The sequence below is a fragment of the Falco biarmicus genome, chromosome 7, assembly GCF_023638135.1.
Source record: "Falco biarmicus isolate bFalBia1 chromosome 7, bFalBia1.pri, whole genome shotgun sequence".
Lineage (NCBI taxonomy): Eukaryota > Metazoa > Chordata > Aves > Falconiformes > Falconidae > Falco > Falco biarmicus.
The window spans coordinates 829,908-844,091 of record NC_079294.1 but is presented as its reverse complement, the minus strand read 5'-3'; the positions used below and the strand labels follow the sequence as shown (position 1 = coordinate 844,091).

The following is a 14,184-nucleotide window of genomic DNA, read 5'->3' as shown; positions in this document are numbered from 1 at the left end:
AGGCTGAGGAGACAATAACATTTGTTTCCCCAGTACCTGCAGGGAACCCAGCCCCAATGGGTACGAGATCCAATACCACACCCAGCACAACACCTTAATGTCCTTTTGCTTGTACTTTGCACTCTCATTTCACTCAACTTTATTTTTAACTTACTTGACTTCTCCCTTTTAAAATGCATCTCTAGTTTCAGGATGAAAGTGTGGCACGTACCTATGCAGCTGTACTTTCTTTCTTTCTATCTTTCTTTCAGCCTCCCCCCAGCCACTTGATCCCATGAGGAGCACCATGAGCTGAAAGCTGCCAGTAGCTCCCTTGGGTGTGCTGGAAGCACCTGGCTGAGAACTGATCTTAGACCCTGTCAGAAAGAGGGATCTGCAAATCACTTCCAGTGCGGTGCTTGAAAGCCTGTTATGTTCTCTGAGGACTGGCTGAGATGCTGCTGTTGCACTACTTTCAGACCAACAGAAATCAAATAGCTGCTTAGAAAGGAAATGGAACCAGCTTGGTTCTTCCCTCTCACCAGTTCAGATTTTGCATGCCTGTTACTGTAAGGATGGTGACACAGGTCCATGATCACGTGGACCAGGTCCTAGGCTGGGGGCCAGAGGCATCATTCCTCTTCCTCAGGCTGTCACAGACTTGTCTGCCTCATCCGCATTAGTGAAAAATCAGGCTTGTAATTCATCACAGCACCCAAGCCAAACAGAGGAAGATTAGAAAGGAGGGGCCTTCCCTTTCAGAGTCTGTGACACCATAAACTGGATTTCAGCTCAGCTGAACAACTCTTTTGGAGTCATTTGGCTTATGGTGTAAATCTGCAACAGCAGAGACCTTGCTGTTATGAAGGTAAGAGAATCACTTAAAAAAAATAAAAATCAGTTTAAGATCTATAGATAGACGCTTTAGGTGACCAAACATCATCTGCTTGGACTTATTTATAATTATAGCGGTATTACCTGGATATCAGCCTAGCTGCAAAACCAAGAATCCTCTTGTAACGGCAGAAGAGGAGAGAGGTGTCTGCTGCTGTCAACCCACTGCAAAGGGAGAAGGGAATGAAAAATTAAAACCTCTGACAAACTGCAGAGGTGTGAGCAGGCTGACCTGCTTCCCAAATATTCTGTGTCTGTTTTGCGAAGGCCTGGACCTATTGTGGGCTCTGTGCCCTTTTAATTTAAAAAGCATAAAATACTGAAAAAAAAATTATCTGTGCTAGTGTTGAGAAGACAACAACAGGGAACTGGCAGCAGCAGCCACTGCAAATGCAAAGTTGCTTGCCTGATAGTTTTCCATGCTCTAAAAAATACGAAGAATTTTGTCATTTTACAAGCTGGAAAGGTATGGGAAGTGCAGAAGCAATGACTTCTTATTGAATTTTCTGATTTATTTTCTTTTCCTGGCAGATGTTTCTTAATCCCCAGTGCCTGACTTCTGCAAAACAGGGACAGCATTGAAGCCTGACAGTTTAGCAGCCACACAGGGAAGGACCGCGACGATAGATGAAAGCCTTATGAAGGAATGAATTTAGCAAAGTTTGAAACGGAGCTATAAAGAAAATCCTCATGAATTTTATTATATTTTGGGTTAGTTCAGCATTGCCTACTTTCTCCATCTGGAGAGCAGATATGCAAAGAGCTGCCTTTCCCTGCCAGAGGGGTGATATTAACCCGCTCCCATGTAAAAAATCCGTATAGTTAACCCATATTATAACGCCATTTCTGAGTTTGCCAGACAGTCCTCAGAATGTCTCAGGGCTCTTTTTTAAAAGAGTGGTTATTCAAGCATTGCAGCCACCCTGAACAATAACCAAACTGATTTCATCTAGGTGCAAAGGAAGCTTATTTGTTGAGTACTGCCTCACGCAACAGCTCACCTGTTTTATCAGATTAAGTTAGAAATGCTCCCTGCACTGGTAGATGATTACCTGAAGACAGATCTATAATAGATTATCTGCATTTTCAGGATGCGAAGGCAGTGCTAAGAGCCAAATCTGACTATAATGATACATTACAGAAAAACAATCAAAGAACATTAAAAAAACCACCCTGGACTTACTCAGGTTTGGAGGAACTCTGTTCTGACATTCAGCAGTTGGTCACTCTGAAGAATGACTGAGTTGCAGATCCACTCCTATTCCTATGTTCAGCTCACTGCTTTCACGCAAAGCGACCTTTGAATTCAGGAACGGAGGCCAAGTATTTATGATCTACCTATGAACCCTTCATCTGATCTGAAGGAAATAACCCATCAGAACACAATGAGTAAAGGTTGACATAGGCTTCGCAGAATTCTTACGCTCAACAATATGTATGAACACCACCAAAATTGCTATAAACCAGTGAAAATGGTCATCCACCATGCTGATGCTTTGGTAAAGAGCACCCTTCGTGATTGCACTGATCACAGCTGCTTTCCTAAAGGAATTCTTACTTGGGAAATCGGACCCAACAATGGAGTCTGAAAATGAAAGCACAGCAGAGGGTGCAAAGATCAGAGCAATTACCAAGTGATTGAATTAGGATACAGCAAACGAGAAGGTGAAATCATGAAGTATTAGGAATTTGCACTGCTTTGAGGAAGCTCATGTGTATAGATACCTGCCACTGCCAGGGCAAAATGGGATCAAGCTGGCAGTGCCAGCTGCTTCCAGAGTTTACTATTGGTGAACTTCTCATTAATAACAAAAGGGAAAATAATTCCAGTAACTTGTATAGCAGCAAGTTCTTTCTGTCACCACTTACGAGGTCACACAAGCACAGAACCCACTGATGTGGCGTCGCTGCCAGGAACCAGAGGGTTGCTGCTGGGCACCACTGCTAGAAAACAGGCAGGCACCTGAGGCCAGAAGCTGTCTGCGAATATGCCCAGCTCAGAGATGAGGTAAGGGAAGAGCAGCCTTTTCCACTTCTGGCAAGTGTAGTTCAGTCAGCATCCAAAAGTGACAGGAGGAGACACGGAAATGAACCACCCCCCAAAATCCAGTACAGATAGAAACTGATCAGCAAGAATCTGTATCTTCACACACCCCCTAGAGAAATGTCATGCATAGTGTCACATAAGACTGCTAAAAATAAAAAACTGAATACATGTTACAGGTATGTTACTCAAAATATTCCCTCCAAATTCCTGGCCTTGTGTTCATCAGCCAACTAATACAATGTAATTCTTAATGGTTATTAAATGGGAATAGGATGACAGGGCGAAAGGGATATAAATTCAGCAACTGTTTACATCTCTTCTGTAAGCTCGCTGCCTAGTTATACATAACTTCACTCTGTTCTGTCTTGCTTTTATACCTACATTCTTCTAAAGGTAGGATTATAGGCTGTTGACTGAAATGTGATACAGGTTGGCTAGGCTGTGTGCGCTGAGCAAACGCCTTGCTCCTCTGAGGTGGAAGGCAGAGGACCAGTAGGTGAATTGGCCCTGGATGCAGGCGTTTCTCCCTATTGCAAGTTAATTATTATCTAAACAATTAATCATGCAAAACACTGGCTTTGCTTTTTATGATGCCACAAGGGAATCAAAGGTCTGGCATAAAATTTTGCGAACTCTTGATTATCTATCTCTGTTTGTAGTATCTCTGTCTACAGTTCAAAGATAAAACGGGGGACGTTTATATGATACAGACAAATAAAGCTGTTTCTTCGGTTATTTAAGAAGGTAAGAGGAAGGGCACAACCGTATTTGTGTACATTTCCTGGAGGGAGCAGGAAAAAAATAATCACCCCTCCAGGCTAATTATGGCCCTTTCTTGCTGCCTTCACAGAGAAGGGGAGCCTTGCCACTGCCCTCAGGATGGAGAAGGGCCGAAAGAGCACCCTCCCCTTGCCTTGTTCTCAGTCTGAAGTGGTTTCCCATGATGGCAGCAGCGTCTTCTTGTTTCTCAACAGGAAGGACCCTGGTCGGGATTCCCTTCTGCAAACAGGGCAGCCACGTAAGAAGCGTTAGGTTTGTTTAGCACCCTTTATTATCTGCCCACAATCTTGTTCCACTCAAGAGGAAAACAGACCATGGAGATCAAACAGATCTCACACTCAAGCGGCCCAAAGTGCCTCTTCCCCCAGCCTTTCCACTCCTGGCAACATCATGTAAAACAAAGAAAGATGCTTCCCTTCTATCTGGTTGAAATTGATTTTTTTTTTTTTTTTTAAATACAGCAGCCATCCTCATCCTCCTCCCATGACACGTATGTGAATTCCCAGCTCCTCTCCGAGACGGGAAGAAACGTTTCACCCCCCTGTGGCAAAAAGCACACAAGTGGCATCACAGGCCCATCGGAGGGCTGCGGATGTGGAGTTTGCTGCTCCCACTCCCAGCCCGGAGTGGAGCCGGGGCTGCTCGCCGTGACCTGTCCCGGGACAGCAGAGCCCCGGTCCCGTGCAGGCCCCCTGGCCCCGCTCCCCAGGCAGCAGCACTGCCTTCCCCCCAGCGTTGCCCTCGCCCACCCGGATGGAGGGGTCTGCCAGAGGGAAATACACCGGCACAGGTGGGCGCAGACACCTGCACGCGCCAGTGTCCCTACCTACGGCCGTGCACGCTGACCACCCTGTAACTGAACGAGCCCCTTGCCGCCCCAGGGTGCTGCACCCATGCTCTGCACTGTCTCCGAGCTAAGCCACCTCTGATTTAAAAGCTGTGTGGCCACGCTCACGCCTGCTCTTGCAGAGGGGTGAGTTAATTCACATGGTTCAGCCCATCACCCTCCATTACATACATGAAAATCCTATCTGACCTCCAATAAGAAGGTTCCCCAAATCGCCCAAGAAAATCAGCATGTTAAGTGCAAACACGTGCATGAACAGCTCGGCCCTCTACCCCCCTGCTGTGCCTCTAGCCGTGTTGCTTCCACATGTAAGAGTCTCAAAACAAGAAACATCTGCACCTCTGCTCTGCGGAGTAGGAAGGTAGCCCCCCCTCAGGGCCATGGTCTCCTAGCCCACTGCATGCAAAGCAAGCACAGAAACAAGCCTGGTGCCTCGGAGCAGCAGCCGGGGTCCCACAGGTAGCCCTGCCCCTCCGCCACGCTGCCTGGCCCCAGCAAACCGCCGACGTTCTCATCAAGGCGGTATGGACACAGATGAGATGAATCACGATCCCAGAATGAATTTCAGCAAATCTTAGACCTCATCATGGCGCAGAGGAGCTATGCTTCAGGTACCGAGAACACCGGGGAGCTGCAGGCAGTAACTACTGCCAGAAGCCGTTTGCTCCTGTGGGATACCAAGGCTGCAGCGAAGCTGGGGCGTCAGTCACGGGCAGCTTAGGAGGGGCACGGAGACCTGCAGGGTCAGCCTGCAGACCCCTGCCCGCACGCACCTCGCTGAACCTGCTCCCTGAAGAGCCAAACGCACCTTTCAGCTTCTCTTCCCGAGGGGCTTCCAGCCCACCCCCCCACCTACCTGCCTGCCTTCCCATCACACTGTCACCAGCCGCCCTGGGGGGCAGCCCACCCGTGGGCAGGGGGGGCCCCGCAGATGGGGCCCCAGCTCCTCTTAAAGCTGCCTGGGAGGGTCCAATGCTGGCCTATTACAAACCTCAGCTGCCCATGCTCTAGTCGAAACAAGAAGTTGCTTTTCTCTGAATAGCTGGCTAGCAGTGACATGACATCACCAGGGAGCGTAATTCAAGCAGAACAGTCAAATGACATCACCCAAAGAGCTGCAGCCCCTCGCTACATTGACAGAGGACAGCTTAAAGCAAAATCAGATGGATTTATTTTTCCTGGCACAAAGAAGTTCAGTCATCTTTCTGAAACAGAAAATACACATTTGCTTGTTTAGTCAGGAATTAGAGGCATTTTCTCCTAGGAGCTGTGTATATTATCTTGAAATTTTCCTTCTGTTTCTGAACCTCAAACACTTAACGTAAGAGCTTCGAGAGCTTTGCGGGAGGAACACACGGGACAGAGGACTTTTAAGTCTCTTTCCATTCATACCAACATAGATAAAGGGTTTCAGGTGACAGAACTGCCTTAATATTTTGGACAAAACTGAAACTTAGAATCACAGCATCGCCAATGCCAGATCTAACTAGTGTATTTTTATTACCTGGTTCAGATGTTTTTATTTTCATTCATTGCTACTTAGGAAGACCACTGCATGAGGGCAAAACTTCTCCCTCCCAGCTGTATTTTAGGGGATTGTTTGTATATCGGAGCAACGTATCATTTAGCTCTCTATCGACGAAACAGAACTACGAGACCTGTATGCAGACAGCAGCCCGGCAGCCGTGGTGCCAGCGCAGCGCACCCCACCTGCGGTGCTCGCGGGGCTTGGTCCCCGCTGCCCCAGGCGTGGATCACCGATTACAGACACAGCTCCCTCCCAGCCCAGCTGTCCCAGTTTCATCGTGAAGGCCACCACCCAGTCATGCAGAATGATTGAAGGTAGTCGACAAAAGCTGTAACGTTGCATGAACAGTTGATGTTAGGAGTGCAAATTTTAGCAGATGAGAGATAAGGTAGTGCAAAATGAGGAAAAACTGCAATTATTCTTCATTGTAGGCTAAAATTGCCAAGCCCAGAACTTCCTGGCTATATAGTTACATTGCTGGTTAATTTCTTATTTTCAGACTAGACATGAAATGCATGGAACGCATTTTGAGAAAAAACCCACAGAGTAATCTGAAAAGGAAATCACTAAGCATAAGTAGCATCTTTCAACAGTTCCTTGTTTAAAATGTTTTTTAAAAATGATAAACATACATAGAAATTTTACAGTGCCTCTGAAACACAGCCTATGGCGAGAGATAGGTGCCATCCATGTCAAATGAGCTCCTTTCACTACAGTGAAACTCTCAGAGCTCCAGGCTGAAGGGGAGCATGAGTTGCCGAGCTAGCAACACCTTGGAAAGAACATGGACAATCTCCATCTCAGAGAACAGGCAGGAGAACAAGTTAGACCCGGCATTAATGCTTTCCCCACGTTCACTGGACCAGAATGTGAGTCCAGTCTGTCACCAGGCACAAACCTGTGCCAGCATCAAGTCCCACGGGGAAAGAGAGAGGGACCCAGCTCAGTACCGTGGTTTCCACAAAAGAAGGTATTTTTCCCTCAGGGGTCAGAAAACCTGTATAAATACAGGACTTCGGAATGTAACCAAGAAAAACACGTGCACCTCCTCCTGACTGGTTTGATCACAACCGGTGCTTGCTGGGTTTGAGTGGTTATTTCCAGAAGATTATTTCCGTAACCAGAAGTGGTTATTTCCATGTTCATAGCTCGTTGCCATGAGCCCCCAGTGAAGGGAGGCACCTTCTGCAGATGGCCTGTGCGTGCCTAAGCAGGGCAACGCGGCCAGCTCTTTCTCCCGGGGGTGCCTACTCACATCAGGCAGGCTAGCCCGAGGGCCAAGCTTTGCAGAAGGTCCTCTGCACTCACAACCACTACCTGCACCGTCACAGAGCCTCCAGTGCACTTACAAATACGCCAAACACAGGAGCCAATGACAAAGTTTGGAGAAACCAAATGGCACAGTAGGCATAAAGAGAAATGTTTCACAGTTTCAAGGGTGCCAAATATTAGAAGTGACAATGATTGTAAAACTTAAAGCATCAAACTGGTAGTGTCGACATTCATCCACTTCTCCCATTGTTCAAATATAAGCTGTGGCTTAGAGCAGAACACTTAATCATCAAGTGTGCTGTAAATTTTCAGTCTGAAATGGCTTGTACACAGGGTATGTAAAACACCATTCTACTAAAAAAACCCAAACCCCATTAAAACTTCATTTTCTCCGCACTGCTTCTGACTTCTGTAACAAACAGTTCAAACCAACCACTGCGATTCAACAGCAACGTGGCCTCCAGGAACCCACAGCAGCACATTGTTTGCCCGTGAAACATTGCTCTCATGTGACATGCGGCATGGCCACCATGGGCAGAATGGCCCAGCTTGCGAACGCTGCTACATACAAACCCTTGTAACTCTGTGGCACTCAGGCTTGACAGTAGCAGGAACAATAGCTAAACCATCCCGCTGGCACAGATGCCTCTTCAGAGATGCTTCGAGTTGTGTGTATATGGGAGAAGGAGAACAGGAATTAATTTAAGCACAACATTAAAACGAATATTCTATTGATATAATTGGTTATTTCTAAGTAGCAGGTAGCACAGTGTGGAAGATGCCCTTTGATTTTTTTGGGACAAACATATCGAAGTCCTTTTGCTAAACTGCTCTTTAATCTATCTAATTTTTCAAAGTTAGTACCCCCGCTGAAGTTAAAAGTAGTGCCTCTCAGCTCAAGTTTCTAGCTTCCAGTCTACACAGTAAGTTTTTCATTTATCTTCCACACTTTAACAAATTTCCATCCTTAGACATTAAGAAAGTTCAAAGTTACATTTTGCTATAAAAAGCTAATTACAGAGAGGTGCTGGAGGTTTGGTGGGTTTTTTGGGTTTGGGTTTGTTGTTTTTTTTTCCTTTTCAAATATAAATTGAATTCTGGAGTCAAACCTTGGTGTGGGCAGTAATTTCAGCAACATGTTCAAAGCCACAGAAGAGAAACAGCCATAACTTATTATGGATATATACACTGAGGTGGGACAATAAGCAGCTTGCCAAATAGCTACTATGCCTATAAGCCTTAAGTAGCAGAAGTACAAAATTATAGTCATTGAAAGATTACCTTCCAGCAAGAAGCCTACAAAAGAAAACCTCGGGTAGTTCAATATTAGTTTATTAAATCAGCAATTTTTATCACCGCTTTCTAAAGATGATTACAAAGCATATTAAAATATATTACAGTATCTGCAAGGAATTTATTGTGTAATAAAAGTGCAACAATAATGAACTTACAACTTTGTTCGCCTAGTTGGACAAACTGAAGCACACTACACACAAGCCTTCCCTCAAAAATTAGGAGTGCCTTTGAAGTGAAAACACAGTGTTTAACAAAATTATTAGAAAAGGTGAGCATGTGAAGTAGAAAACAAAGTTCATATTAATTCTCTCAGTTACACATACCCATCAAACCATACACTTCAAACTGTGCTTGAATTCCAACAATGTAAAGAGCCACCAAAGTGAGTGCGTGTTGTGACGGGAAGAAAGTGAGAAGAGGAGGGCACGTTTCAAGTACTGGGGATAAATGACATTGCTGAAAGTCAGGGACCTGGTGCTGTGGCTTTGATACTAGGTTCCACACAAATCCATGCCAACCCTGACCAACTGGGACCTCACCCTGACCTAAAAATCTTTCTAAGCTAACCATTTTCGAGCTGCCATAGCTTTAAAAGACTGTGTTGTATGATGGTGATGAGTGCTAGCCCCACATTTTCTGTTCCAATCTACAACAAAATTATAATTCATTCGTGGGAACAGAACTAGGGTTGAGAATTAAAACTGTGTTTAGTTGGAGCAGAGGTAAAAGCAGCAGTCTCTACTTTGGTTTATGGCAGAAGACTACTACATCAGTGGGCATCGATTTCACAGGATGAATTACTGGCAGTTTTGAATAGTCTTGTAGCAAATGTAATTGAAAACCTAGGCATAAAATGGCCAGAAAATCTAACATCTTAGTCTTTCTTCAGCAGATATTGGTAACATCAAACCGAACACCAAAGCTCACCTCATACTGCTATTCCCAATAACTACGTAGAGCACAATTTCATGAGAGAAGGTAATCCTGCTCACCTCTCATGCTCCTCACGTATGGACTCACTATGGACTCAAGCACGGGCCACAGAACATTATCCCGAGTGCTGCATGCAGCTGGTTTAACCAACTGAATGGCTCGCCAGATCTGACAAGCCAGAGAGCTAGCAAGGCAAATGGAGCAGGCCCACACATCTGTGAGAAGAGATCCCTTCCCCTAAGCAACAGCAGCATACTGTAACAGTTTAGCTGTGCAAGAAAGTGCTGTTTAAAGTCCACATGAAATGTACTTTATGCCTATCAACTAAGTACAATGCTAGTGCACTGCACCACGGATCTAGAAATACTTTAATGCATGCAGCTCTGCATGCCAATCCTGAAACAGTTCTATTCCTCCAGATAAGCAGAGAAAAATCCACCTCTACTCCTATACATGCTTCATGCATTCCCCTTCCAAATTCTACACGAAACAAAGCAAAACATTTCAACCTCATCTAGTCAAAATATTTTCACTTACCAAACCAACGCATTTCAGTGTTTCTCCCCTAAGCCCCTTCAGTCACAGAGACTGAAGAAAAGGCTGCGATCTCCGTTTTATTACCAGTAAAGCTAGAAAAAACAAAATCACTATGCTGCTTCTCTCACAGAAGGGTATTTCTAATGGCATGGGATCATATGGCTCCAAGGCACTTGGAGCATCACCTCTGGAAGCTGCACGCAGTGGGAACTCAAACATGGGTCCAACCCTGGAACCCTCTAAACACTGAAGAGCAAGTTAAGGCAGACAGTCAGAACATCAGCAACTTCCCAGATCCTCTCAAGCTTTGCCCACACTACAGTAGTCACAACACCCAAGATTGCTTTCTTTCCCCTGACGGCTCTCCTTACTAAGCTAGTCAGGTTGGTCATTAGTGTACTGATTTGTTACTGACTGCAGACACTACACACAAACAAGCATACATAACTAATGCTGCAGCCTGTTTTTAACAACTCCTGCAGTGTCTATAGACTACTTTTTGTTCAGTCAAAAGTAAATGACATAGAAAATCAGTTACGCTGCAGATGTGCAGTCACACAGGTAGACTCATAGTCAAGTTTCGTAGCTCTACTAAAGTGCACAGAGATGCAGTAAGGCTAATTTGGCTCCTAATTTAGATCTAACAGAAATAAAATTGGTATGCTTGAACAACAGGAGAAAACCCCAAGAATTCAAAAAAGCTACCAAGTCCTCAAGAACAATTTAACTGTGCCAGGATATCCTTGACACAGGCCCAGAAGCCTAGCAAGGTAAACGTGTTCTTCTGTCATTACTTACAATACCTTCATTGTTTTCCCATAGCAGAGCCCTGGCAAAGTTCACAACAATCAGAATAGAACAGATGCAGAAAGCTAAGACATGCAGAAAGATCTGAAGTATTAAACCTGACTGACAACCTACAAATGTACAATTTGAAGAAAGAAGCTGAAGGTCTTCTTAGGTCACCTACAAATCTGAACATGTAAGTGTGACTCAAGTCTTACCCGGGAGACAGTGCCAGAACTTTTCTCCCCACCTCTATGCTGCAAGGATGCCAAAACACTTTTTGGCTTACTCTGTCTCAGAAGGCACCACTGCTACCACTTACTGAGACTCAAAGAGTGCTCAAAACTGTAGTACCTTTGATGCGTGGGGTATTTCATACTATAAATGCAACACAAGTCAACTCCTGCTCACACGCAGAGAGGAAAACTGCCTGCCAAGTTTCATTTTAGAAAAGAACTGTCCCTCCCTGAAAGACTTGAGTTCACAGGGCCAGAAATTTGCATTCTTTTAGGATACTGATAACTATCGGTTGTTAGCAGCCAATATGTTCACCTTTGATTGTGTTGTCAGAAAAATGCAGGTTTATTAAGCATCCATTCCTTTCACAGATTGTTTTCGATAAAGGAATAATATCTGGAGGGACAAGTCTATCATTTATTACAGTCAATGTAAAGATTCCCATTAGCATTCCCATCTTTCAAATCTGCCACCACAGGAATCGCACATCTCTTTTGTGGTTGTCAGCTACATGTTGGCAAAAGAAATTAAAAACTTTTCTTAAAAATATTACGTATTTAAAAATATACAGAGGTAACTGTGTAATTACCTGTAAATATAAATTAAATACCAATAAAAATTTCCCTTGACAATTTGATGTGCTTTCAAGAGGATGACTTTGCACAATGAACCTTTTCTGAACAGAAAGTGAAGCTTTATTTCAATGGAAACATGGGGGCTTTGGTGTGTTTTTTTAGCTTATGAAAACATTCTGCTCTGTCACTTTGACCAATTCAGAAATTTATTGTCTGCAGAGCAGCTAAACTGAAACCTCAAAAGAAACTCCCAATCCAAGGAACAAAGGAGATTCAGTTCTTCTAACGATAATACAGTATATTATGCTGTATAAAACTGAAGAAGCAGTTCTTCAGATAAGACACAATGATGACATTAAAAGAATCATTTTATTATTTTGTAGTTCTAACTATAATCAGTAAAGTTTTAACACAAGTCTGCTCATATCCTGAGCACTCAGACTCTCCCCGTTACTCTTTTCTCTTTTTCTAACCCCCTATTAAATAATAAAAAGAACAAAAATAAAGTTTCCTTTTTATATCAGCCTTTTCTTAAACTACAGACATGCTGACGTTCACTCAATGCCCAAAGTATGGTTTTCAGCATAGAAGATGTTCCTTGCATAGGCAGGTGAATTTAACATTTAAAGCTTCCTTGTACTATTTAAAATAGTTTTGAGAAACTTATGGTTGATAAGTATTTAGGTTTGATGAAGGTCAGTGATTTTTATACATGGCCTTTTCTGCTTTATGGTTGTAAAGCCAGCAAGACACAGAAGCAGGACTACAAAAACATTTTCACCGTATGACAGATCTATACAAGGCACTTGTGATAAGCATGTCTGAGTGAAGGTCAGCAGGGACAGCTACACAAATGTTTCCCTGCTACCATGCTTCTAATTTCAGTAGCTTGCATGAAATGCACTGTGAGATTGAAGGATCTAAGCCTAATTTCATATTTTGGTGGTTTCAACACGTTTACTGAAAGATTTCCAAAATCCTCATTCTTCTCCTTGTATTCCTCGCTCTGCTGTCTGGAAAGGTTTCCTGTGAGATGGTGGCACCAGGTGGGAAGGTAGCGTGCCTGGCAGTTCATATCCATCCAGTTTAATCTTGATGAGATGTTTTGCTAATGCAAACTCCTCATCATCCAGCATCCCATCACCATCACAGTCTGCAAGTTTCCAGATCTTCCCCAAGACACTGTTGGGTAGTTTAGAAGTCACCATCTCCTTCTTTGCACTAATCCCAGATATTTTGCCATTGATTGGCGAGAGAGTGTAGAAAATCTCATCATAAGCAGGTTTATCTTTGGCAACAACCCATTCATCTTCGTCAGCTCCTTCCTTAGCACCTTCTCCGTATCCGTGGCCAAACGGTCCTGCCATGGTGCCATCAAATGCTCCACCATGTACGATCTCTGTGGGCATATTGCTCTCTTCCTGTCTGATCAGGCTCATCAGGGAAGCAATTTTGTTGGCCAGCATGTTATCCACAGCCTCAATTAGCTTTGGTTTCAAAGAATGAAATTTGGTAAAGTCGCAAGACTCCAACAGCTCCTGTCAGTGACAAAGGTTTCAGTGACAGCAGTTAGAAACATTTCATATACACTGAAGAACTTAAAGAATGGGCTTCAAGTTAAAACAATGTTACCTTCTGAAGCTGCTTCCGTAACTGAAACTACTCTTGAAGGAGAAGCAAAGCTGACACATAGGTACCATACACCCAATATATTGAACAAACACACAAAGACAATTTTGCAACAGTGTCTGAGTTCATCTATTAAATTACATTTACAATATGATTTTCAAAATGGCAATGCACAAAAACATGGCAGCTGATGAATGTTACCCAACATCTTTCCACTTGGTGATCTTCCAAACATCAAAGAAAGCATGCAAGTAGGTCCTCAGTCCTGCTAGCCCTCATGCAAGTGTTTAAAGTTAAAAGTAAATACAAAAGTTTGCAAGACTGATGTGATTTTATAGATTAAACTTCTTGTTTGTTGTTAGGTTGTGAAGAAGTGCCCTTTACCAGTGAAGAAAAATTGATCTGGGATAACAGCAGCAGGTTTTTTTATAGATGTGCTGCCATAACTCATTAAGTCATACGGTCCCTGCTGAGTTTTCATTGTACATAAACTCCTACTAACCTCAGTGAGATGTTTAACCGGGTGATACATGCTATTACAACACAAGCACATTTTACACCACAGCATAGGAAAATTAAAAATGCTTTAGGCAATTACTAAATGATTTATACATGCAAAATACTAGCTGGGAAGAGAGCGTTACAGTGGAAACTTAAAAAACCAAGCCACCCTCACGAAATGATATTGTTAAGAAATCACATCCCTAACCTCAGGGAGCTGCTCCCATACACATCAGAACTATTACGGTACGAACCCAAGAACCCTGAAGTATAGGCAAGTGGCTCTGCCCATGCACACAGAACTGGATTTCTTAGAGGAAAACTGCCAATCGTTACCAATGAC

The 14,184-nt window shown here is 43.7% G+C and overlaps 1 protein-coding gene across 1 annotated transcript in view; it reads right to left on the bottom strand.

Moving 5' to 3' along the window:
• Positions 1-8,661: 8,661 nt before the first annotated feature.
• The window catches only part of EHD4 (EH domain containing 4), a 30,957-nt gene continuing 25,434 nt past the window's right edge, over positions 8,662-14,184 (bottom strand). The window contains exon 6 of the mRNA XM_056344845.1: positions 8,662-13,249. Within this exon, the coding sequence (XP_056200820.1) occupies positions 12,692-13,249 (558 nt within the window). The 3' untranslated portion in view covers positions 8,662-12,691. The remainder of the gene's footprint in view (positions 13,250-14,184) is intronic.